Source organism: Myotis lucifugus, unplaced genomic scaffold (genome assembly GCF_000147115.1).
Source record: "Myotis lucifugus unplaced genomic scaffold, Myoluc2.0 scaffold_258, whole genome shotgun sequence".
Lineage (NCBI taxonomy): Eukaryota > Metazoa > Chordata > Mammalia > Chiroptera > Vespertilionidae > Myotis > Myotis lucifugus.
The window spans coordinates 850,696-876,919 of record NW_005871306.1 but is presented as its reverse complement, the minus strand read 5'-3'; the positions used below and the strand labels follow the sequence as shown (position 1 = coordinate 876,919).

Sequence of the window (26,224 nt, the reverse complement as noted above, 5' to 3'; positions counted from 1 at the left end):
CATGTGGTTTTTAAAGGTACAGTATATACAAATAGCAATTGAAATACTTTCAGATTACTGCTCTCCTAAAATAGGGATGCACATTTAATATTTGCTAATTATTATTTAATGAAAAGTGGTATTTAACATTTGGCAGAGCAATTTGCAGGATTTAAGACATACCCAAGAAAGGAAAGAAAATTCAGGTCAAAATTGGCATCCTATAGGGAATGTAGATACAGTAAAGCCCCCAACTTTCTCGCAAAATCTTGATCATGCTTTCTAAAATGCCACGTCATTTTGTGCGTTTATGCTGTTGCGCACACCATCGGGAATCAGAGTTCCAGATAGCAGTGATCTCGTTCGGTGATCATTTAAAACCTTATATGCATCATTCTAAGCAGTGGGCAAGGTCTGGCATAAATATTGTTCCAAAAGAGGATCCGAGGGCTCAGGGATTCTTTTCTAAGTGACCAAAGCCTCTGAAAGCCACCGTTGTGCCATGGGAAATGGTTCCGACAGATGGGCCTGTGTTTAGAACACCATAAACACACACAACACCTGCACCGATTTCATGGTCACACAACACACGCGCACTCCCATGGCTTGAAATGAGTCCCAAATACTCAAACCTGTGTTTCTGCGGTCCCCCCCTCAGAATCTCAGACTCACGGTGTCTCTATCAGGATGGAGCAGATTTCACAGAAGGATAACCCTGTAATACGGGCTCCAAAGGGCCAAACCAGAGATATTTATTCCTGAACAAATGCAGAGAGATGAGGAACAGAGCTCTCCTATCTACGCATTTAACAGCTGTCAGTACCTTTTGTGTGGGTTTCCCCCCAACTATCGGTTTACCTTTGCTTCCCTAGAACAGGTAAGCACATTTCGGATTTTGACCATGGCTGGCTTTCTTTTTCTCCCCACCTCTCCACTTTCACATCACAATGTTTGGGCAGTGATATTAATTTAAAAAATGATTACAAACCTAGCAGGTGGAAAATTGGTCTTTATTGTAGCACAAATAAACATTACCTATTTGTCCTTTTCACCATGGTTTGAACCTACTACTATGGGATTGGCAACATGTCTCTTCTCTTTGGATATTCTGTGTATATTCACCATTTTTTTTGGAAGGACCAGAAAAGCGTAATAGCAAGTTACATAAAACTTAAAATGTTATAGAGCAAATAAATAGATTTGCCGAGCCCCAAGCTCATGTGTAGATTCAATAGATGATTTTCAGCGTTTCTTTCAATAGTACGAGCTGAACAAATCATGCTTAGAAAGCAAGAGATGAATCTGCCAGTAACACATTTTAATTATCATGATAAAAACATGCAAACAAAACAATAGTCTTCATTGGAGCCCAGAGAGCCATTGGAATTATGGGATGGCATACCCTTTATCAGAAGGTCTTAGATCTTTTCACTGAAAGTCCCAGATCCAACGTTTTAACCCTTTATTTCATGTGACCATCTCATACTCTGCCAGCCTCCCTCCCTGTTGGGAAGTGAGCCTGAAGCCACGTTATATACACACCTGTCTCCACCTGGACCCTGCTAGTGCTCATACCTCTGTGGCTTGACCTGAAAGCCTCCTATTGAAAAACAAACACTCTGACCATTGGAGATGGTGAGGGCTTCTACCTTGTTATTCATAGCTGTTCATGTCTTATTGTGAATAATCAAAAGGGCTCATCTGTAACCTAGCATAACATAGGCTGGACCAGCAAATGCCAAAGCTTTAAGTCAGCGTGGGGTGTGGCCTGTGGTGGAAGACACCCTGAATATATGTGAGGGTCCCTAACACATGGGGCAGTGTCATGATGGAGGGAAGAGAAAAGGCAGCAGAGAAGATACAAACTGAGAGAAAAGGGATTTAAGACCCAGCCTTGAACATATTTGAAGATGGCCAGTGTGACTAGTCTGCCAAGGTATCTGACCTTGGCCTCTGTCCTTTTTCTGGGACGACATTGACAATCTGGGCACTGGTGACTCTACAAGGCACAGAGCTTCTATGATACATGATGCAAGTCATCTTGAAGCTGGGAGACCCATGTGCATTGGCAATGGGTGGGCAGAAAGTCACTTGCTTCTTTCTGTAAAATACAATGTCAAGGGCATGCATCGCACCCATCTTCCTTACAGGTGGACTCTGGAATTAGTCTATCCTAGGGAAAACGGAAGATGAGAGAAGAAGATACACCTCCTCTCTTTCCATCTCAGTGTTGTGCAGAGAATACTATTTTCTACCATTTGACTTCAGGGCAGATGCTCATTCACGGGAAGCCTAAGGGAGGAATGAGCAAAGGGAAGGGGGCAGAAGGGAGCGAGTGCTGACAGTAGCTGCAAAAAGCATTGATTACAAGTAATGATGATAAAGACAACTTTAAACTACTCATAAGCTGTTTAAGAAATCTGCACAGTGGCTGCCCCCAGGAACTCTACAGTCTTTATTCTGTGGATGGCCTTTTCTGTCTCACTTTCTAAGTCATTAGCATTCCTATGGGCAGGGGAGGTGGTGAAATGGGATGGGAGAGAAATTAGTACTTACTAATTAAAATGACATGTAGCCTTGGGCGGCCCTGGCAAGCTGGGCCTTGGGAAACTACGGGGATCAAGAATCATGAAGCGGGAACCTGTGAGCTCCATCTCCCTAAACCCATTTCATGCTAATGCCCAAGTCTACAGTGGAGAGAATGAGAGAACAGATAGGACTTATTTATCAGGCTCTAGTCTTTGTAAAACTAAGTCCTATTCCAGCAGGCTACTGGCCTCTGGTACGGGGAGACGTTAGCTGCCTACGAGACCCATCTCCCTTCAAGGAACTCCTCCAAGGCCACCGTCACACCACCTGGGAGCAAACCCATACCTGCAGAGCTATTCTTCGTCCACGTCTGTTACAAACTGAGAGTGGTGTTCGGGTGACTTGCTGTGCGTTTTGCTTAGGTGGAGTTTTACTGCATGTTTGCTCACAAATGTCCGAGAGCACAACTTACACTTGAACTTAGAGTCTGTGTCCTCTTCGCCAGCTATGGTTTCCGGAGACCTCTGAGCCGACGACACCCGGGAGATCTCTTGGTCCACCTTGCCTTGCTGCTCCACGGCCATGCGGGTCATGTCCTTCATTTGGAAACCGAGGTGAGATTCTAAGTGGCTGATGTAGGTAGAAGGGGTTCTGAACTGGGAGGCACAGTCACTACAATAAAAGATGGGGTGGCCTTTGTCCATGTTTTTCAGAAATTTCGTCCCTCCCGTTTTCCTAAGCTGGTACTTGACGTTGGCCAGCCAGTGGCTGATGGTGGTCATCGAGAGTCCCGTAAACTTTGAGATCTGCATTCGCTCTTGGGGGCCCAGGTCGGACAGCAGGTACTTGCCCTCCGACGTCTGGAAGAGGCTGGAGGCAAACTGAGCCTGCAGGATCAGAAGGTGCTGAGGGTTCCAGTTGGACTGCCGGCCCTTTCTTTTATGCAACGTCGAGACTTCACTGGAGACGTCCTCGAAACGCCTGACGTCCACTTCCAGCTTCATGGGCGGGACCCTGGAGGAAGCAGCGGGCTTCGGGGTGGTGGCTTTGGGGAGGACTTTGACCATGTCGGCGATGTCAGACAGAGCATGTTTCTGAGGCGGGGACGTGCAGGATTGTGCTTGAGAGGACTCGGCTTTCTTGCTTTTGGACTTGGTCAGATCGATGGGCTGATCGTTGTTCTCAAACAGGTAGCGCCTGGACACGCTGGCCGGCCTCGCAGTGGCAGGACTCAAGGCCGGCTTGTCCATGGCACTGAGACTCGACTTGTGAAACATAGAGATTGTGCTTGAGCTGGGGCTGGAGCAGGAAGGGGAGCGCAGGGGCTCCGTGGCTTTGCCCAGGTGGTTGTTCAGGACGGACTGCAGTGCGCTGAGCGGGTTGATGCACGGCAGGGCCGACGTGTGGTTGGCGAGGGCACACCCGTTGCTGAGAGGAGACGCGGGCTCCAGGGGCTGGGGTTTCTCCTTCTCACCGCCCTCTTTCATCGGCTTGTCCTCCTCCTTCGGGGGACAAGGCTCAGCCTTTTTGGATTCGGAAGGGGGCTCGCTGTTGGAGCAGGACTCGCCCTCATTGTGGCTGAAAGATGACGCCTCTTCGCGGGGACTTTCCTTCCCACACTCCTTCACCATTTCCTCTCTGTCTTCTGGCTCCTTCTTCACTTGAGTGTACGGGGCCAGGTTCGTGGGCACGGAAACCAGGGGCATGACTTTCCACTTGGGAGCAATCGGCCTCAACTTGTTGGTGAGGTTAGGCCGCATCTGCAGCACCTGGGAGCCCAGAGGCAAGGAGGCCTTGGTGCCCTCCGACAGCTGGTAGGCGGCGTGGATGCTGGGGTACGCGCTCCAGCTGGGAGCCCCATTCTGGGCCTTGTTGATGGCGGTGGTGACGGTGTTTTCCAGTGACTTCAGGATGTCCCCTCCACCCTTGGAGCCGTCTTCCAGATCCTCCTCCCGCAGGTACTGATACTTTATTGTGGGGTCTAAAGGCTTTTGTAGAGGGTCTTCATAGTCCTCGCTTTTCACGGCTTTCTCCTCCTGGTTGGCCTCCTCTGGCTTTTCTTTCTTACTCTCCTTCTTTATCTCAGTCGTGGAAGCTGCACAGTCGGAAGCTGAGTTACTTGATGGCTTGGGAGCCAGAGAATCACTGTTCGGCGCGTCCGACAAAGACTGCATTTTCTCCACCGCCAGCGGGTCTAACACCAGCTGCTTCCCTTTCTTGGAGGCAGAGCTGGTGACCTTGAGAAAGTGACCTGTGACCATCATGTGGGTGGTGAGCTGCTGCAAGGTGTCGTGGGAGCTCCCACACTCCATGCACTTTAGGATCTGGGACTTGCAGGCCTCGAACTGCCAGGTGTAGCTGGCGCCGTTCTGGTAGCCATAGCGGTTGTTGGAGGACAGCTGCAGGCTACTGCTCTTCGGGGACGAAAACGAGTCTGCGAACGACCCCGTGGTGGAGTCCGGGGAACACGGCCGGTTGACATCAAAGACGCGTTTCTTCGCCGGAGCGACCATTTTTGATGAAATGGTGGGGACTGGCTCCTTCAAAGGCACTTTTTGGTAATGTTTCGTTTTGATCATGTGGACGCTCAAATCTTGGAGGGAATCGAAAGAGTCGCCACAGAACATGCACTTCAGCACCTTCTGGGCGTCCTCCTTGTCCATGTCCTGGAAGGCCCGCTTGCGGGGCTTGGAGTAGCTCAGGGGCCGAAGCTTGTCTTTTTTGCGGTTGTCGTCTTGGTAGTGGCCCGTCTCGTTCATGTGCACGGTCAGCTCGACCAGGGTGTCGTAGGCGGCGCTGCACTGGCGGCAGCGGAACCTGCTGGCCCCGGTGAAGACGCTTCCGCACGCCTTGCTGCTCTGCCGGTACAGCTGCACCGAGCTGAACAGGCTGGGCTTCGACACGGACCTGGAGGGCAGGTTCTGCTGCAGGCTTTTGGACAGAGCGTCTTGGTGCCAATCAAAATCCGTCTTGCTGCTGCCATTTCGGGTGTCACAATGCCGCCTGTCGCTGTTGGACAGCTTGAAGCCCAGGCCCAGGCCCGACCAGTAGGAATCAGACAAGATGTTGGCGTAGACGGCCGTCATTTTGTCCATGCAGTTGTGGGCTTCCCCGGGCAGCTTGGGCCGAGCGCCGGCTGTCTTGTCCGGGGCATCCCGGCCGCACACGCTCTTGACGTCGGACACGGGGTCACTGGTGTCACTCAGCAGAGACTCGCTCTCCGCGTCCTGGTTGGACAAGTGGCTGCCTGGGGAGTTCTGGTAGCTGAAGCAGCCCTTTGGCTCCGGGCCCATGTCTAGCTCCTCATCTGTCCCGGGGTCATTGCTGCTCTGGAGTTGGACCACAGAACCGCTGTCTTCCTCCTCCTCCTCTTCCTCTTTTATCTCCTCCTGGTCCTTCAGCTGCTCCTCCTGGGCGTAGCCTGCAAGACAAGAAGAGATGAAATATCAACACCAGGTCACAGGTTCCACCCGATTTCCACTGGGACAAGGGCTTTCCACATCCCACCGAAGAGCAATCCGTCTACACGTGCATGAACGGTAGGCAATGGATACAGGAAAAGCCAAATGATGCCCTGCGTGCTACCTAATCCTCCTCGGCTTCTTTTTTTTTGTTAATCCTCACCCGAGGATATGTTTCCATTCACTTTTTAGAGAGTGTAAGGAAGAGGGAGAGACAGAGAGAAGCATCCATGTGAGAGATACACATAGACTGGTTGCCTCTTGCATGTACCCTGACCAGGGCCGGGGAACCTGCAACCAAGGTACGTGCCCTTGACCAGATCTGAACCTGGGACCCTTCAGTCTGCGGGCTGACGCTCTATCCACTAAGCCAAACCAGCTTGGGCCTCCTTGGTTTCTTATTTGGCAGGAGCTATAGTTCCTCACAAATGCCTAGAATTCTAAGTTAATGATCGTCATGTTTAAGGAATAGCACTCTAATATTCCTTTAATGGGACAGTTGCTAAGTTCATGCATGTGACTTTCAGGAAAGCTGGAGTAAAATCCAAAGCCTATTAAAGATATATCTCTACCGAGAAGGACATTGTGCATTAGAAAGCAAAGACTTGGCCCTTGGCATCTCCATCGTAAGGTTTACCAAGACACCTGGGCCTACTGACATATGATCATTTAACAAGTCATTTTTGAGTGCTCAGAAGTAATCTGAATGTACAGCCTCATATTCATGATAGCTGGTGTCCTTTTGTTACATTTTTATTTGTAGAGCATCACACAGCAGGAAGAGAGATTATGGAGTCCTGAAAAAGATCTTCCATTGATAGCCAAAAAATTATGTAAGCTCAGCAAACAATGATTTTAAAATAATAGCAAATGGTGTCAGAATGGGAGGTTTGGGGACTATCTTACTATTCTCAAACAGCTTTATGAAAACCTTCCCAGACCCGGTGGAAAATTCCCTCTGTCTTGTGCCTGTAATTTCAAATGCACTGTGATTTGTGGGGAACCGTCAGGAGGTGCCAATTTTACGTTTGATTTGTAGATGCAAAATGCTATTGGGGATGCATGCCTTCCCCTCTCTGAAAGGATTTAGGACCCGTAATTGCATAGGGAAAATGAAGGCATGAGAGAGTGGGCGCAGAGGGAATTAATGGGCAAATAGCCATTCGTGGAGATGAAGAATGGGACTATTTGTGTCCAGGTGCTCATTTTCTTCACCGGCCCTTTTCAGAGCCACATGGATAAAATGCAACCAAAGAAACATCAAAGCAAGGGCGATCTGGCCTTAGATTTGCAAGGCCTGCATGATCTCAGAGTGGTGCCTTCCTTCTGAGCCTCTATCTCCCTCTCAGTGAAGGTGGGAGAAACCCCAGGGCAATGGCAATATTCCCATTCACCAGGGAATGGGAAGAGGGATCATGCATTGGAGGTCTGTCCTGTAGGCAGGCGGAGGATTAGGAGGGAAAGGGGTTATTGGGGATAAAGCACCTGCAGTAGGAACCCCAAAGGCTCCTGCTGCTGAGGAGGAATATTAGTGAGCAATCACTCTCCTAAGACCTATGCTGACCACACTGCGAATATATTCTTTCGTTTCATCTCATACCTACATGGAGTAGGAACTATTATTATTTCCATTTCCCAGATGGGGAAACTGAGGCTTTCAGGTTAAGAAATTTGCTCAAGACCACACAGCTAGTATCATAGTCATGACATGCACCCTGACTGATGAGAGAATCCATGGTCTTAACCACCAGGCTCCACTCTCTTTCTATTACCAACCAACTAAATAAGAAAACACTGCAGAGACCCCAAGGTTACAGGTTAGCAGTGGAAGTTCACTGAAATGTCACTAAATGGATAACCACCTCGGAGGGGAGAATTGTGGGAGTTCTGGGGACAAGAGCTCACGATTTTAAGGGCACGGTACCATCAAACAAGATGAAATGTAAAAATTGAGTCCGGCTACCAGATTCATGGCCGTGCTCAGTATTTTATTGCTCTTGGTGTTGTGTTTTCGCTTTCCTAGCAAGTTGACAAGTGGGCTTTTCATGAAACTGGTGTGCTGGTTTCTAGTTCCATAAATTAATTTCCAGACACAAAAGCTACTCGATCTGGTCAAACAACCATTAATAAGTGGTCATTGCTTACAAGAAAACCCTGGTTCAAAAATAGCCGAAGGACTGAATTAGACGTCCCCCTCATCCTCACCAAATTTTCTTTTTTCTTGGACTAATTGATATGTTTGCAAAAGGAGTCATATCATTAAGTTCAAGGAGAACATCTGTTACAAAATTAATAAACAAAATTGTTACAGAGTCAACCAAAGTGCTTCAAAGAATTGGGCAAATTTTATCAACCAAGAGGGGTCCTTCCTGAGAACTAGAGGGGCATTGTCACTCTTGCTCTGGGACAACACACATGACTCAAGACTACTGTTCTGGCTAAGACATAGTCACCACATGTATGGGGAATGTACTACAGACACAAGGAAAAATGCGTGCGCACATGCACACACAGACACACACAGAGAAGGGAATACATTTAGGAAAAAAAGAGAGCTTTCTGTCATCACAGCTGGCTAAGGGCATTGCTAAGGTTTTTCATCTCAATATTTTCAGTGCCTAGCACAGGGCCTGATACTTAGTGGGAAGCTGGGAAGTAATTCATGTTATTTTGTGTGGGTTGATGAGACACATGTGTGTGCGTGTGCACCCCCCCCCCCCCCACACACACACCCCAGCCTGTGTAGTCATTTTTGCACAAGGAGGAGAGAAGTGTTCTTTCTTTTCTGCTGACAGTTGGAAGCTGAGCTCTCTGGACCAGCTCAATTCCACAATCCACTTTGTCCTTCTAAATGGATTCCCCAGAAGAGAAGTCGGAGGCAGCCAGCGCCTCCCCCACAGTACAGATAGAATTTTCTGCTTAATTAGGCATTAGCATGTTTACTATCGCCTTTACAGGAGAGTAACTCGTGCTGGGAGACCCTTCTTGTCTGTTTTCTTCTGCAGGACAGACTAAAGCTTATACACCCGATAAGGTAACGCATTGAAGAGCCTCATAAAAAAAGTGCCAAAGCATCCGTCAAAGTCAGTGTATTAGAACAATGGCGGCGGGTTCCAAGTAATTTTTAAAAACACATGTTAATATTCTACATTTAGAACTGCTCACCTCACTTAAGTGGTTTTGTCTGCCACGGGCAGCTGAGGCGGGAGAGGGAGGGCAGCCAGAAGGGGGTGATTGGGCCGGATAATGAGCATCTGTCTCTCTCTCTCTTTCTCTCCCGATGATTTGTTTAATAAGCTTGCTTCATGTGTGAGCCTTGGTGAAGTGGATGAGTGGCAAGTTGATTCTTATGAATACTTATTTAGCAAAAGAAGACGATTGCAATTCCACTGAGACACGGTGAGAAAGGACTAAAGCTTATGCACCCGATAAGGTCCGTAGAATCTCCTTGATTCCAGGTAAAAGATCTTTCATTCCGAACTAAATTCCTCATTTCCTCCCTTCCCACTGTCCGACTCTGGCCACAGGGAGCGTCTCTGTTGCCAGGACAGCTGACTCATGAGCAAACCCTGTCAGTGCTATGCATGAGCGACACACACAAGAGCTACTTTCCGCTCCACTCCCGGCCTCCGCTCTGCTGGGTCCACCATCGTTGTTCGCTTGGGTGACTGACTCCGGCCTGTTTTTCAAAGAACTGCTAACACATTCCTTGTGAAAGGTATTAGGTGATGACATTGCTCTGTTTCAACTCCTGCAATGTCATTCTGCTGCACCTACAAGAAAATTCAAGCCCTTAGCACAAGAGTGTGAGGATTGGGCCTGGCCTCTGCTTTGTTGCTCTTGCAGGGTGCATTCCCTGTCCATGCCCAAGGCATAGCAGTCCACTTGCTCCTGCTTCACCACCCACCCTTCACACGGTTCTTTGCAACTGACGATTTCTCTACCTGCTAATTCTTTCTTTGGACCTTCCCATAGTTGCTTCTTTTTCATTCTTCAGGTTTCAGCTCAAATGGCCCCTCTCTGTATAACTCTAGATCATATCAATCTACGTGCTGAAATCCCTATGGCACCCAGTACACTTGGAAATCTTGTTTGTTTCTGATTGCCTCCTTCCCCTGGATATAAAGATCAAATTTCTGTCCCCCTGAAGACAGAGGCCTTGCTCCCCCCAGCACTGAGGGCACACCCTGGCACAGAATGATGCCCATGAACTCTACGTGAATGAGTGAATAGGTAGGTCATACAATGGAAGGGGGCTACTCCAGGGGCAAACTCTGGCTCCGCTTCTCAGCCATGTAATTGGCACCTGTGATGGGTAAAGCACCCCCCTGCCCAACATGGTTCAGGTGTGAATTAGAACTACCCGATCAAGTTTTCTCAATGAAGAAATCAGAAGGACTGTGCCTACGTCATCTTTTTGGAACAACTCAGCCTCCAACTTTGCTGCTAGGTATCTCTGAGCTGTGGATTTAGACTTCGAAGTGTGAAGAGTGCAGATAAGCACCAAGACTGCAAAAATTCAGAAAACACACCCTTTGGCGGAGCAGACTTTGATTAAAAAAATTCTCACACATGGGAACTTCGAAAGTACAGACTGATTGGTCATGGACAGGGTGCATTCGCTGTCCCAACAGACACACTACACAAACATCAGGGAGGGCTTCCCCTGAAGTCTTGGCTTAAAAAAGGAGAAATGTATTAGAGAAATACATATGTTGCACATTTTTGAATTTCAGAAATAAACCCTTAATATTTAGAAATCACCTCTTATATTAAAGGTTAGAAAAAACCAAGGAGAAACAATTAAAAAAATAATACCACCTCAATTGCTCCAGAAATGTCTAGTCAGAATGATTTAAATGAAATTGTGCAAAATAATTCAGGGGTGGCCTGTTGTTCAATGACAGATATTTTTGCTGGGTGTCCATTTGTGGGGTGGCCTTGAAAATCCACAATAAAGTGTTTCAGTAAAGCCCTGATGGTTTCTAAAGTGGCAGCGGAGTTATCACGACATAGAATATAAAGCTGATTTCAGACGCTAGCCCAGAATTCAACCAAGACCTCATTTAAAAACACATCCGGAGGTGACAGGATCATTTTCGCCAATCTGCCCCACTAAATGACAGTTTAAAATCACATGAAGATTCCAGTGGGCAGGCGGACGTAAATGAGGAGGTTGCAAGAGTTTCTTGCCATGTACCCCGTAGATATGCTAACTGATGACACAGAGGAGGTCTCCCTGTCATGAGCCTCTAGTGTTTTGGTGACCATGGTCGAGTACGGCTACAATTATTGGCACTAATTGGCACTCTTGTTGGCAGGTTGAGGAACAGATGGAGGATTTAGTGCAAGGAGGCTGAGCTCCACTTCGGTGGTGGCCTGGCCCTGGATTGAAGGGACCTATCTGCTCTGTGTTTCAGGAGGCGATAGGCTGACACCATTCACTTTACAGAGAGCCCAGGAACACGAGCCAAGGCCTGGCCTTCCTGCCGTCTAAAGAAATAATCGAAGTTCACGCACATTTCTAACAGGAACACTTTCAACGGGAAAAGCAACATTCCTGGCGCCTGGCTTTTTATCCCTCCACACCATGCAGAACTCAGCATGAGTGTGACTGTACACCCGGATGGAGGGGGAAGGCGTAGTCCCTCCTCTATGAACACAGGGCCAGGTGAGCTCTCTGTCGAAAGGGATGTTGAAGATGCACTGGGTGCCATGATGAGCGACTTCTCCCAAGCCCCTAAGTGCTCTGCAGAGATGGAGGGAGAACTTTCTGAAAGTCATTAAAGACAGCAACGTCTCTCCTGTTATTTCCTGCAGACCATTCAGTGGATTGGAACACTCTCCAAGCGCAATGGATGCCTAACAGGTGGGGCCTGTACGAAACAAAAGGTCCATTTACTTAATGTGCTCCTGTGGTGGGCACTCTCCTGGGCCATCGCCTCAGCTCTTTGGACTGTCAAGTTATCTTCTAATCAGGTTTTGTGACTCTGTCCACGTCTTGGTCATCAGCAGAAAAGGACTAAGCTAGTCAAAGTGAGGGGAAGTGAGTACTCGGCCGTGCCTGTGAAGTTCATCTGTTTATTCATTTAATCAAGAGACTTTATGCAGCCGGCACATGCAAGGTACTTTAAGTCGAGTTTCACTGCGACTTGCATCACAGCGCTCTCCAAAGGCCACGGCGGGTAGAGAGGGGCATCGTGGAGAGAAGCTGCACAGGGATGGAGGGGGGAAGGTCATGCATTCCTGGAGGAAGGCAGGTAACTTAAACGGGCAAAGCAGGTCAGGCAGGAGGGAGACAATCTGGCACCCACTAGAGAGGCGCAGCGGGGCTGTGGGTGGCTGGAAGGTTTATGCCACACTGAAAGAGCGCAGCTGCTACTCAAGGAGCAGCCAGGGGCGTCTAGGGTTTTGGATAATTTGTGTGGACAAACCAGGTGGATGAAATCAAGTATGTCTGGGGCCCATCCATTTGCAAACCCTGAACCAAGGGACCCAGGGGAGGCAAAGAGACTGAAGATCAGGCATGCCTCTCTGGTGCTTGCTCATACCAGCTCTTTGACTTTATCACCTGTCGATCCCAAAAAGCAGTGACCATCCCAGGGCTGCCCACCTCCCAGGGCTGTGTCCGGGCAAAGGGCGGCCTGGACCAGCACTGCAGCATCCCCTGGGAACTTGTTAGAAATGCAAACTCTCAGCCCCACCCCAAGGTCATGGAATAGAAATCATGGAACAAGATCCATGGGGGGTACACATGCCTGCTGTACAGGGCAAATTTATAATTAGTACCAAGATATTTAGCCAATCGACTTCTCCCTGCTCAGGTCCATATGAGTGTGTGGGTACCAGCTCTGTGAAAAGAGAATACGACTTTGAGAATTCCAACTCCTTTCCTCTCCGGGGATCAAAAGGCAAAACGGACTGGCTGGTGCTGCTCTGTGGGTTCGGCGTCGTCCTATGCATGGAAAGGTCACACATTTGGTTCCTGGTCAGGGCACAGGCCTGGATTGCAGGCTTGATCCCCAGTAGGGGGTGTGCAGGAGGCAGCCAACTAATCTTTCACTGTCTCTTTCCCTTCCTCTCTCTCTCAAAATCAATAAAAAATCTTAAAAAAATAAGACAAAACACCTTTGGCCTAGACCAGGGGTGGGCAAACTTTTTGACTCAAGGGCCACAATGGGTTCTTAAACTGGACCGGAGGCCGGAACAAAAGCATGGATGGAGTGTTTGTGTGAACTAATATAAATTCAAAGTAAACATCATTACATAAAAGGGTACGGTCTTTTTTTTTTTTTTAGTTTTATTCATTTCAAACGGGCCGGATCCGGCCCGTGGGCTGTAGTTCGCCCACGGCTGGCCTAGACAGTTGCTCCCAGTTTGTAATGGGAAACACGGAGCAAGAGAGAAATGGAAGTCACTGATTCAATTGCTGATCAGTTAATGAACAGACAGGATGGCCTACTGGCCTTGTTTCAAATTTGTCGATTACCACAGAAATGGGATTTTGGGAAAGTTACTGGAACTTCCAGAGACTCAACTTCCTCATCTGTAAAATGAGCCTGATGGCGGTATTCACTTTACAGTTAGGAGGATCAAATGTGATAAAGTGTGGAAGTCAGGAGGACGACCTCTGGACTGCCCAGGCCTGTCCTAGGCACTTTATTTTATTTTTAAAAAGATTTTTAAAATGGATTTTTAGAAAGAGAGGAAGAGAGAGGGTGTGAGAGAGGGCAAAACATCTATTAGTGGCTTTCTGCATGCCCCCTACTGGGGATCAAGCCCAAAACCCAGGTAGTGCCCTGACTGGGAATTGAACAAGCAACCTATCAGTACATGGATGATGCCCACCCAACTGAGTCTCACCAGCCAGGCCCGTTCTAGCACTTTACGTCCTGATCGCCACCTGCACCCCCAGAGCTGGAACCCATTGGCCGTGGCAGTCTGTTAGCTCTCACTTCTGCCCCACACCAGAAGCTTCTCCATGGCATTTGCACCGGAAATGAGCCAGCTTGGTCTGTGTCATGCACAGAAAAGAGTTTCCTCCAGTTTGGGGTTTGTTGCTCGCTATTCAATCATTCCTACAAGGAGCCAGTGGTCTGTGTGCCGGGAACTTCCATAGAAGTGATGTGCAAACATCGAATAGCAACTTATTAGGTCATTACCCATAATGATAATGTCTGCAATCTTCAAGAAATGAAGTAACTGCCATCTGAGAGGAGAGATCTTTGTTAGAGGCCTTGGGTGTTGCATTGAGAGGGATGACGAATGCTCCAGGCAGAAGGTCTCCTCCACAAATGCTTTGTGCTCAGCCACCTAGGATCTCATCCGGCACGTATGAGTACTGGGCGATGTCATGGTGACAATGTTAAAAAGCAGAGTGAGAAAATATTCATGAGGAAGGGTGAGACGAGGGCCACATCATAAGCTTTCTGGAAGTTCCAGTTTAGAAATCCTTGTCCTTAGATTATCCTCACAGCGAGAGATGCATAAATCAGGAGCAGGGCACAAAACTATGTGCACTGAAGCAGGAAGCAGACACTCCCCAGTGGGCGGAGACTCTCCAACCCACCTGTGAGTTTTAGGCTTCGCGGTTTCAACTGGTCGCAACTATTTGCAGCAAAATGTGCCTGCTGATTTTCTATACATTGTCCCTGAATCAGGATGTATAAACACTTGCACATATGTAGTTCCTTCCAAGACTGGAAAGTTTGGAGGTGTTTTTTTTTTTCCCCTAAGAAAAGGGACAGAGAATCATTGTCCAGAACAACCTTCTGAAAGTATGAGAAACTGATGCACCATCTGTATTTTTTCAAACAGATATTCCCAGTTTACTTGAAATAACATTAGCACAACCATCCCACAGAGTGAGGAGGTGATCTTGTTTCCCTCTTGCCTGGCTTTAAGTCAAACATCTTCTCTCTGTCTCTCTCTGTCTCTCTGTCTCTCTCTCTCTCTCTCTCTCTCTCTCTCGCAAATGTTGCTTCTTTCTCTGAAATATTTCATGCAGATAATGGATAATGACCACTTCTCATTGCCTTTTCTCAAAAATGTCTAACTGCATTAGCCAAGAACGGACCAATTTTAACCTGCTGCTTTGCTAAGTTCATGGCTGTGACCACTTTCTATTAAGAAAGAAAGAGAGAAAAAGACCACTGCTCCCTCAGAGACGCTGTCAGAGAGTGACCGGCCTTTGCTTCTCGGCGACATGTCTTTGCTGTCTCCAGGATCACAGAAGTCAAGGTGCAAAGACCTTTCATGTCTTAGGCTCAGTCCTCAGCCAGGGAAACACCTCCCTGCCCTGGACTTCTTCAGTTCTCCGACTAACAGCCCAGACGCTGGACTTCCCTACTCTTCTTCATGGTGGGTTCCCCACCAGCATCATCACGTGACCATCCTGGCTGAGAGGACCACGGTGTACAGATTCCTAACATCCCTTTCATTCTCCCACCTGGAGCGGAGCAGGGTTTCCTCCCTGATACAATCTGATCAAATCTATGGACTGCGGAGAACTCTTAGCTCAAGCTTCCCAGATGTGCTTTAATCCTTTTATCAGCAGGTAAGCACCCGCTGCACCGATCCTCGGAATTTTCAGTGATTGGGACTCCCAGCTTTGAGGCAGCTTATGCTTTACTTTAAAAAGTCCTACTAGTGATCAGCGATTGAGAGTAAATGCATATGTAACAGCCGATGGGCTAATTTCTTTATACCTGTCCCATGACTTGGTCCCCCCAATAGCACTGTATGTTGTTCAAATTCCATCTTCACATGAGATGATGAAGTTGAGTGGCAGAGAATGCTGATTATGTCTCCGGAGACAGCCAGCTGAATTGGGACTTGAATTTGGGTCTATTGGACTCTAGACCCTATACTGGATTCTTCCCTTTTCCTCAGTCTCTGTACCTAAGTCAATGCTATTTTAAACTAAATCAAAACTCTGCCAGCTCTCAGCCATGCCCGTGCCGCCTCGGTCAGCAGCCATCCTGTCTTCCGTGGGGATGCTGTGGCCTCCTCACTGGTCTCTTAGTCAAATGACCCATCTTTTCTCCACCTCAGTCCCATCATTATCCTCTTTGCCGAGGTCTCTAAAGCCAAATTTCTAATGCCTGTTGCTGAACTTGCCAGATTCTTTCCTTCTTTAAAGCCCTTGAAATTCATTTTCTCCCAAGTGGAAGCCTTTGCTGTTTTTCTACGTCAAAGTCTTTCTCACTCTTTCAGCCTCAGCTCAAATGCCTGTCCTCAGAGAGCTCACCCCCGATCACTGTAACTCCCGCTCACTCACCCCAGATCCCCAACTGCCAAGGTTATTTTCTATCTCAGTCTCCACCCCCACCCCGTTTTTCTCTACAGTCCTTATGTCAACTTGTAATTATCCCTCCCCACCCCCTGATTCACTCATTTGTCCTCCCAGTAAGACTCCCTGAAGCAGGTTGATTCTGTCTGGCTCACCACTATATCCCGTGCTGTCCAGGCCAACTTGGTCAAATGTGTGTTGCATAGAGGAAGAAATAACTGAATGAGTGAGTGATTGCATCCGTAAAGCATGGTTTTGTCTAGCTGATAAACTTAGGTTGTACTCACTGATCTTAATCCATTTTAAGCCATAGAAAATGACAAAAAAGCCCCTTCCACATGATATCCTGCTGGGTGGTGGAGGGGTCCACATGGTCTGCCTGGGAGGCAAAGGAAGCCAGGGATGGGTGGGGTGAGGGTTCAAGGTCATCAGAATGACCCTTCCTTCCTCAACCCTGGAACTTCTCTCTCTGCTGCTTCTTCCCTCACACCCTATTACTTGACTTTTTTGTTCACTTGGTGTGAGGCAGACCAAGAACTCATCTCTGTAAGATATAAAGACTCACTCCCTTATCTGTCTTTGCACCATAGGTGAACGAGTCTATTGGATCACTTCCTGGCAGCTGGATTCTACAGAATAGCACGTGGTTCCAGAGCCGATTGGGTCACCATCGCACTAACTCAGTGGTGCTCAGGCAGGAGTGAATTTGTGCCCCAGCGGACCTCTTTGGTTGTTACAGCTGGAGAAGGGGTGTTACTGGCATCAAGTGGGAAGAGAGGCTATGTATGCAGCCAACCCCCCTGCAGTGCACAGGATGGCCCCGAACAACGGAGAGCTATTTAGCCCGAGGTTGACAATTGAGAAATGCCCCAAAGTCAAGGTCAGTGGCAGCTTTGGGTGTTGGCGTTGAGAAAGGGTGATTCTCATCTGTTCTCTAGTTGTCTGTGAAGCAGGGGGGCCGCACAGAGAAGAAACTCTCTATGATTAAAAGAAAACCAAACAAGAAAATGTGTGCACCACTCTCCCCGGCATTATCACGTGCCGAACGTCTGGAGCAAGCCTATCTGGGTTCAAACCCCACCTTTGCCCCTTCTTACGTTCTCATCGTGAGCTACCTAACAACCTCTGTGGGTCTCCATCTCTTCCTCTGTAAATTGGAGATGAGAATAGTACCTGCCTCAAAGATGATTGTGAGGATTGAGATAACTGGAGAGAGCTCAGAATCCCTGGTCATAATAAGTACTGGATGCACGTCCCCTCTTATTATTATTACAAGAACAAACCCCTAGTCATGAAGAGCAACATGACTAGGATTCTCAGGATTGTTAGTATTTACTTTTTCAAGTGCTGTCTGAAAAAAAAAAATCCAGCAGGCTCCTAGCATTATTCTCAATCAATTCCTTCTGGATTCCTTTAAATCCCCTTATCAGATTGAGTGTTTTTATACTACAAGACACAAACAAACAAACAAAAAAAAGGGAATGATGAAAGGGATTAGCATTTCTAAATAACTCCAGTAACTGTCAAATAAATCCTGACCTAGTTCAGCTCTTAATTAACTAGGTTAGCTTTTAAATGAGGCAACTCATATAAAACAGCAAGTCTGATCTGAGGCCAAACCCGCGCTGGACAATTGGATGAAGCAGTTCTTGGAAACGGCCCAAATTCTGGGAGCTACAGAGGTCTTCGATCTTTTTGAATCGACAGCTTGAATAATCTAATGGAAAATTCTCCAGGGTTTTGACCCTTTGATTTTAGGTTAGGGCTACTTCAAGAATGGTCCCTTCAAGGCTTGTCATCTTTCCTCTGTCCCTACCTATAAAGGATAGGGGTAAATAGGAAAAGTCTTGAGGTCATTATATTAGCGCCCCTTCCCCCCAGGATAGAACTAAATTGGCTGTTCTCCCAGGAGAGGACAGTGGGAGCAGATGGACTAGCTGGTGGTCTAACAGCCTCCAATAGCGAGCACCTATAGGTGGCTCACAAGACTTCCACCGTATGGTCCTTTGATATTCTCTCTGGCCTTTTCTTCTGTTTTATGTATTTTCCTCTTCTTTAAAAATCTCCTGTTTGTTCTCAGCCAGCTCCCAAACCACTCTTATGAAAGCCAAGTTCTAAAAAATAATAATATATGTATACATATTTTTCTTAACAACAAAAAAGGTGGTGTTCAGCTAATTGGTTAGTTACTTTGCTTTTGGTTATAAAGGATCTTTCCTTTTTCTGGAGGAATCACAATAAAAAGAAGCAGAGCTTTCTGACCTGGAAGCGGGGCCAGGCATGGGCACATGATCAGAAACCACCTTCGTGTATGTAGCCTCTAACGCCTTTGAATGACTCTTAGGAGATACAAAGGCAATTAGCACTTATACTTAACGATCAAGTTTCCAAGGGGACATTGGTGGCCTTTCCAAGGTCTTGTCAATTTTTTTTTTACTTATAAACATTTAAATAAGAAATTTGCTAATTCTTGGGCAAAACTGAACAGATCACCAGTAATCCAGATTACATCATATTAGATAATGTGGTCGCTCCCCAATCTATTCAGTGTGCATGGGATTGGCACCACCGGGGTGTGTGTGTGTGTGGGCCCCGACTTGTCTAAACCAAGCACCTGGCAAGAGTGGCTTCCTTAGGAGATTCATGCCTAACCTAAGACAACAGATACTCTTCTCATGCATGAGTAGACAATCTCATGAAGTGCTGGAAGCAATTACACTAGCATGAGGGAAGGCAGCCTAAAGACTAAGCGAACATACACAGGAGCCCAGAGCCCAGAAAACTGCAACCAATCGAAGCTAGAACCTTCATCCAACTCTGCCTGAAGCTTGACTGTCATTGTACTTTGAAATTTCATGAACAAATAAATTTCTTTTTTGCTTAAGATAGTTTGCGGTGGGTTTCTTGCAATTGAGAGCTTCATGATCTATCCATTAGTCTATGTATATTTCATAGTTTTGTATAGCTGTTACTTTACAAGTTAGATACATTTTTATCGATACTTGCACATTAGCCTTGCTATGTACTTTGCATGAGGCATTGGTTTATTCCTTGGTGTGTACATTTGTTAGTGCTTAACGATCATGATGGAAAAATATAATATTTTTTGTCGGACAAAGTGTAAGGTATTCTCCTTTTGCTATTCTGCCCAAGAATTATCCATGATGATGAGAAAGTCAATACTATAAAATTTGGGGTTGGTGCTCCCAGGCAAGCACCTGATTCTGTATTACTTACACACTGGCTATTGCAAATTCTGAGCCCCGTTTACAAGCCATCTCCTCCCTATGGCCTTCTCCAATCCCTCAAAACAGAGTCTTTGTGATCTGTAGGACTTGATCCATGGCTACCACTAGATGAGTCAAATTGTGATTCTTGATCCCAGGTGGTAAGCTCTTTAAGAGTAAGGATGCTATTGATGTTTACCTTCACGGGCCCAGCCCCTGGAGTGTTTAGCACACAACAAGGCTCCGTTAATGCTCTAATCTCCTTGTGGGCTTTGTATTCTACAACTTTCCATAGGGCCTTGCACACAGCACCAGAGAATCTTGCTTAAATGGAACAGCAGAAACGATGTTGACCCAAAGAGGGTCCCAGTGCACACTTGATTAGAGACTCACATGGGCTCCAACTTCTGCTTCTGGCTGATACCACGCACATTTTTGATGGTTTAGCTGGGGGTGCTTCTGCCCTCTTAGCGACACTTGGCAGTGTCTGAAAACATTTTGGTTGTTACAAGTAGGGCGATGGGGTGGGATGCTACTGACATCTAGTAGGTAGAGGTCAAGGATGCAGCTAAACATCCTACTACATTGAACAGCCCCCAGAAGAGAGAACGATCAAGCCCTAATGTCAACAGCGCCGAGGTTGAGAGACCCTGCAATGGAAATCTTTCTCTCCAACCTGAGTCTGATCCTGCAAGCACAGGGGCTTGTCTGTCTCGTTCGTTGCTTCATCCCCGTGCACAGCAGGGTCTTTGAGGTGACTACTGTCTGCTTTTGTCAGAACCTCATCCACTCCCCACCATGGGCCGCCTTGGTGGGGGTGCCCTGCCCTGTCCAACTGTCTCCTTAGCCTTTGCAATTTGAATGAATTAATAATTGAAATCATCTCCCCTCTTGCTGTTAAAGTAGGTTGTGTAGCAGATTTTAATTTCTAAGGCGTAAGATCAGTTTGGACTGATGTCAGATCTGGGCTGCGCGAATCCTCTCCCTTCCAGGCACAGTGGGAAGGAGCCAGCGGGACGTCGACGCGGGTCTTTGGGAGATTGATTTAATGAGACTGCAGTTCATCTGGACTATTTTATAACCAGAACAATCCAGACAACACGTGTGTGTTTAAATATCTAATATTCTGTTTAAAGAGCAAAAAGGCAAAACAAAAATATGAGAACTTTCTCATTTCTTTCCCTTTTTGGTGTTTTCTTTATTTGTTTTGAGTATGGACATATGAACTCATCTTGGCCAATCAGCCTCTTGCTTCATGGAATGTGAATTCTGACCCCACGACTGAAGGATGGGAAATGGTTGGGGTGGACCCATCCTGACAACAGCGCCATGAAAAGTTCATCATTTGATTTTGCCCCCTAGGTCCCCAGAGGCTTGCTGGCTCCTTTTCTGTTGGTAAGCTACTCCATACTCCTCCCAACAAATGCCTTGTTTTGACTCAAGTGAGCCAGAGGTAATATTTATTACTTGCAAACAAAGGCCTCACTGTCTAATAGATGGTTCTCCATTCCGACTTTAAATCAAAGAATGCAATTGTAATAACTGTAACAGAATGGCTTCTTTGCATGTTAGAATAAAACAGGCTTAAGCTCCGGTGGCATTGCTTGGCATTCAGGAAAAGGTACTTAAAAATTCCATAGATAAATAGGTAGACCATAAAGCAATGCTAATAAAAGCACCCTATTTCTAGAAAATCAAAAGTTTTGCCCCCCAAACCAGAGTCCCCTCCATGAAGATAGGTTTTCCATCGAGCCTGGCTGTAGGATTAGGTCTGCCTTAAAAGTGCTTCTGAGAAACAGATCATCCCCCAATGACTTGAACGTACCGTGTAGAGCCTGTTTCCAGCGCTCATTGTCTGCTGTGTCAGTAATCTGCATATTTAAGAGTCCCCACATGCTCATTGAGACAATAGATGGGGCTGGTACAGTCTACTGGGTCAAAAATCTGCTTTAAATAGTCTATATACACAGTCGGTTGAGTAAATAACAGCATTTTCCAAAAGCCCCTAAATATATAATAACATGATGAATCGCATCGGCTCCTGGATGCAGCCTCGCTGCCGCTGATCAGGAAAATGATGTGTGCGCCCTAACAAGCCACTTACAAATGATCTCATCTTTGCCAGCGTGGGAGCGTTATCTTCTCCTCGGCTGTATTTTTCACACGTAGAGAAAAGGACCCCAAGCACACACGTATACTCAGTGTCATCCTGAACACACAGCGTGGGTGTGAGCCAGTCGAATGCCTGTAGGGTGTCACCCCCAAGGGGAAGGTGTCTTCTCACTTGGGTGTGGAGGGTTTTCCCATCCCTCTGCTGTGTGTGTGACTCAGCGTTAAGCTGGGCTCCAAATGCACAAAAAACGGTTCTGCTGAAATCAATTGGAGGCATTGATTTGCAGACCTCTACCTGACCTCGTGCTGCTGTGAAGACGGCTTGTTCTAAACCACTTCATTAGAACCCTGTTTGTTTATAAGCAGCTTCTATGCGTGCAGCATTCTGACAGCTGCCACGCAGTACGTGCTTTCCCACGTGTTGCTTTGTTTTAGCCTCGCAACATGCTGGTAGTGGGGGTGATATCGCCAGTTCCATTTTTAAAGACAGAGGAATCTTAGGCTTTGAGAGGTCAAACAACATTCCCAAGGTCACCCACCCAGAGACTGGAAGCCTCTGGCTCTGAGGTGAGCTCACGGCTCCAGAGCCAGTGTCCCTTTTGGCTGTGTATTCCTGTCCACACTCAGGGCCACGTCATTTTCAACTGTGCGTTGTTCTGGTGTGTGTGTGGGGCAGATGCCTTTCTGCTACAATGCAATTATACGTTCTTTGACGATCTTGCATTTTGCAAAAGCTTGCATTACATTTATAGCCGCTTATAGGACAACTAGGTCAGGGCAGACCACTTCAAATCTGAGTAACAGGTATCCAGAACATACACAGGTAATAAATAAAGGTGGGCTGCAGCAAACACAGGACCTTGCTTTGTTGATAGAGAAGTGATGGTAGCTGGGTAGAAAGGAGTTTAAGGGAGCAGTGAGACTGTAGGGTTATAGACAGGCCCAAATGGAAAGATCAGGGAGAGGTGACACCGAGACTCCCCAGGCTGACCATCTGAGCTGAGAGGAAGGCAAGAGGTCGATGGGCCTTGTATGAACTGCGTGCCTTCTCGGTGGCTCCCTGCATTCACCTGTGTGGGTGATCTTCATATTTTGGCTGCTGTTACTTAGCGATGCTAAACTATACCATGTTGGGAAAAAGTCATGTGTGAATCAATGTGATGTCCTTATTATATTCATATGATTGGCTGATTTACCAATCAGGAACGAGGTATCTGCTTTACAGAAATGTGAGTTGTAGCAGCACAGACTTTATTTTATCTTTCATCCTTAAAGACCTTTCATATTCAACGAACTCAGTTACTAAAATCCTGGGCACCTCACCAACCAAATCTTCACGTTGAATTAATTACTCAAGCAAACCAACTTAAAATAAAGACGGTACATGTACAAATCTTCCAGGCTGTGGAATTACCATCTTAGGAAGGCTCTTGTTCTTGAGGATATGAAGAAAGAACCTCCCTCTAACTTCTTCAAGCGCCTACTATGTGCCTGGTACAGTGCAAATTATTTGGCGTGCGTTTCTTTTGGAACTAATTCTATGAGCGAGGCACGCTAACCTCCACCTTAGAGGTGAGGAATTTGAGGCTAATAGGAGAGAGAGTAGAGGTTCTCTGGTGGACACTGGCAGAGGCAGAATCTGAAGCCACGCTCATAGACCCACGGCCCACGCACCTCCCACTGCAGCGTTCTGCAATGAGACAGTAGCTATGAAGAGCAATCCCAGGGCACTCAGTGAAAATTGGTGTCCGTCTCCTCTCCTCTCATGCCACCCTGATTCCTCCAGAAATCAACTCCATTGTTGCCACCTACAGTCAATTCCTGACATTCCCAGGAGTCAGGATGAGGAGACAGATCAGATCACGTCACCTCCGGGCTCAAACCCCAACAAAGGAAACTCGGCTCACTCAACAGAAAGAGCCAACAGTCTGCCCACAGCCTGAAGACTTTTCTAGGCACATGAGCTCTAAATCCCTGTCCCATCCATCTCGTCCCAGGTTTTCTCCTCCAGCCATATTTGCTCTTTTCAAACAAACCAGGGAGGGTTCCATTGTAGGTCTTGGTACTGGTTGTTCCCGTTGTGCTTTTCCTCAACCTCCCTCAAGTCTTTGCCTAAACATCTTTTCCTGATGAATCTTGCTCTGATCACTCTATTTAAAATTGTAGCTGGTGACCTGGCCGGTGTGGCTCAGATGGTTGGAGTGTCGTCTCATACACCAAAAGGGTTCAGGTTTGATTCCCCGTCAGGGCACATACCTAGGTTTCAATTTTGATCCCTGGGGTGCATATGGGAGGCAACTGATGCCTCTCTCACATCAATGTTTCTCTCTCTCTCTCTCTCTCTCTCTCTCTCTCTCTCTCTCTCAAAATCAATAAAAACATAACCTCAGATGAGGATTAAAAAAAAATTCCAGCTGGTCTCCCTCCCCATTCTCTTGGGACTCCTGATTCTCTTACCCTGCTCTACTTCTTTTTCTTACCTCCTAACTTAGTACAGAATCAACTTCTTTGTGGTGCCTATTGTTTATAGTGACCTTTCTTTGTTAGTTTGTAAGTTCTGTAAGAGGAGGGATCTTTGGGTGGCTCAATGCTGCAATCCAAACACCTAGAGCAGAGCCTGGGAAACAGTGGGTGTTCCACCAATATTCATCGATGTATCACTGGATGTTTAAAGAACCCTGTGCACATTTAACTCTATTACCTGGGCAGGACTCATCCACTCACCAGACTCTCCTGGGGTTACTGTGGGTTTGCACCCACATTTTACTGCTAAACTGTGGTTTCCAAAACTAGACATGCTCTCCAGACTCCCAACATTTGCTGAGTACGCCAGCCTTTTAGAAATCCACTTTGGTCCTATACCTAGGACTAAATTCATGAGCAGAAATACAGAAATTCGTACTGTAAAGGTAGAGCTTCCTCTTAGGTGAAAAAATACTTAACAGGTTCATGCTTTCAGCTGGGTTGGGACTGTGACCACCCAGGCCTTGGGCTGTAAATGATGCACAGATAGGGTTATGAAATATGCTTCCTCCAGTTACTGAAGCCAGAGATTTTAAAACATCTTAATTACTGGGAAGAAATTCCAAAGCATGTTCTTTGTTGCACCCTCAGGTGTCTCTGGTCCTAAGATGCTGCTGAAGACAGGGATTCTGTGATGTGAGCTCTTCTTTCTTTGTTAGCTTTGAAACTATTTGATAATGTCTGGCAGTCTTTCTGCACTTCCTATGCAATGCAGCAAGAACTGAGTCTGCCCCTTTGAATAAGCACATCAATTATTGTTTGAGATGAGGAAGATTGTGGCTCTAACACGTGCTAGCAGTGTGTTCTTGGGCAAGTGACTTAAGCATTCCAAGTCTCAGTTTCCCCATCTCTAAAATGGGGGTAATCATAGCACCAACTCTATATGACAGCTGAGAGGATTTAATGAGAAAATGCTACAGGTCTTGAATTCATTTCCTGCTTCCTACTCAGTTTTCCAGTTTTAGCATAAAGATGCTTGGAGGATCTTTTCTGGCCCCTGAAGAGGTAAGGCTCCCTTCTTACAGAGTCTCATGGTATTTTTTTCTTGTGGTTTCCATAAAAACTGCACTCAGACAAGTATATGTGTAATTGTTAAATTCTGGACCCTGCCATCGAGGTGCCACGAGATTTGGGACTTGGTGTCTTGTGCATTGCTGTTTTCTCAGCATATTTTCAGAGTCTGGAGCTGAACACACACACTGTACAAACAGCCTTTCATTGATTCCAAGACCTTTCTTTTATAGATTAGAAAATTAGGGTGCATCATGCAATCAACAGTGTCTTAAAATGGCTGCCAGGAGCAATGGGAAAGTATTTCGGGAATGCCTTGATCAATTTATTTTGCTCATCTTTTCCTTTTTATATAAATACAAAAGTGTTATATTATAAAGGTCTTTTTAAAAAAGAATCTAGAAGAGTCAGTAATTTAATAGAAATTCTAAGTGATAGGAAGATAGCAATATGTCATGGCTCAATTATAAGCTTTGTTTCTTTCTTAGTACAAAATATAAGTAGTTCTGTGTGCAGAATGGCCTCTTAGATGAAACCCAGGAATCACTGAATGGCTAAAAAGGGTAAAAGTGCTTCGCACAGTGCTTGGCACATAGAAAACAGCTCAATAAATTATGATGCTATTATGACCACTATGATTATACAGAGTATCGGGCTAATTCAGCATTTAAAACAACACTAATGTCCTTACTCAATGATTTGAAATTCCCCGCTAACATTTTTCAGAAATGTTCAATAGTAGAGTCTTTGGTTGGGTAAAGTCAACCTCAACTGAGAATGTGATCCTTGTTGCAATTATTACTCGTCTTTCTCCCTTTACTGTAAACTGGTTGGAACTCAGTCTTGGCAGGGTGGTGCCCCAGCTTCCTCAAGGTCTGGGAGGTGGTAGGCTCAGTGAATGTGCGATGACTAAATTAACAAATGTATGAATTACTGGAGGTGAGGGTCCAGAGGAAGACTACAGAGTGAGCATTCCAAGACTATCTTCATTTTCTGGGAAGAAAGTCAAAGACATTGGTCAGACTCAGCACGGACTCAATAATTATATTTTGTTTGGCCTTTAGTACCAATTCTCAGGGATTCACCACACA

General features: G+C 46.5%; 1 protein-coding gene across 4 annotated transcripts in view; it reads right to left on the bottom strand.

Annotated features, from left to right (window-relative positions):
* TSHZ2 (teashirt zinc finger homeobox 2) overlaps positions 1-26,224 on the bottom strand; it is a 419,203-nt gene that overhangs the window by 168,417 nt on the left and 224,562 nt on the right. For 2 of the 4 annotated variants that reach the window (XM_006099092.3, XM_023762727.1), the window contains exon 2: positions 2,854-5,929. In XM_006099092.3, the coding sequence (XP_006099154.1) occupies positions 2,862-5,929 (3,068 nt within the window). In that variant the 3' untranslated portion in view covers positions 2,854-2,861. Of the gene's footprint in view, positions 1-970; positions 5,930-26,224 lie in introns of those variants that run through there. The other 2 variants (XM_014464640.2, XM_014464641.2) reach the window with 1 other exon arrangement.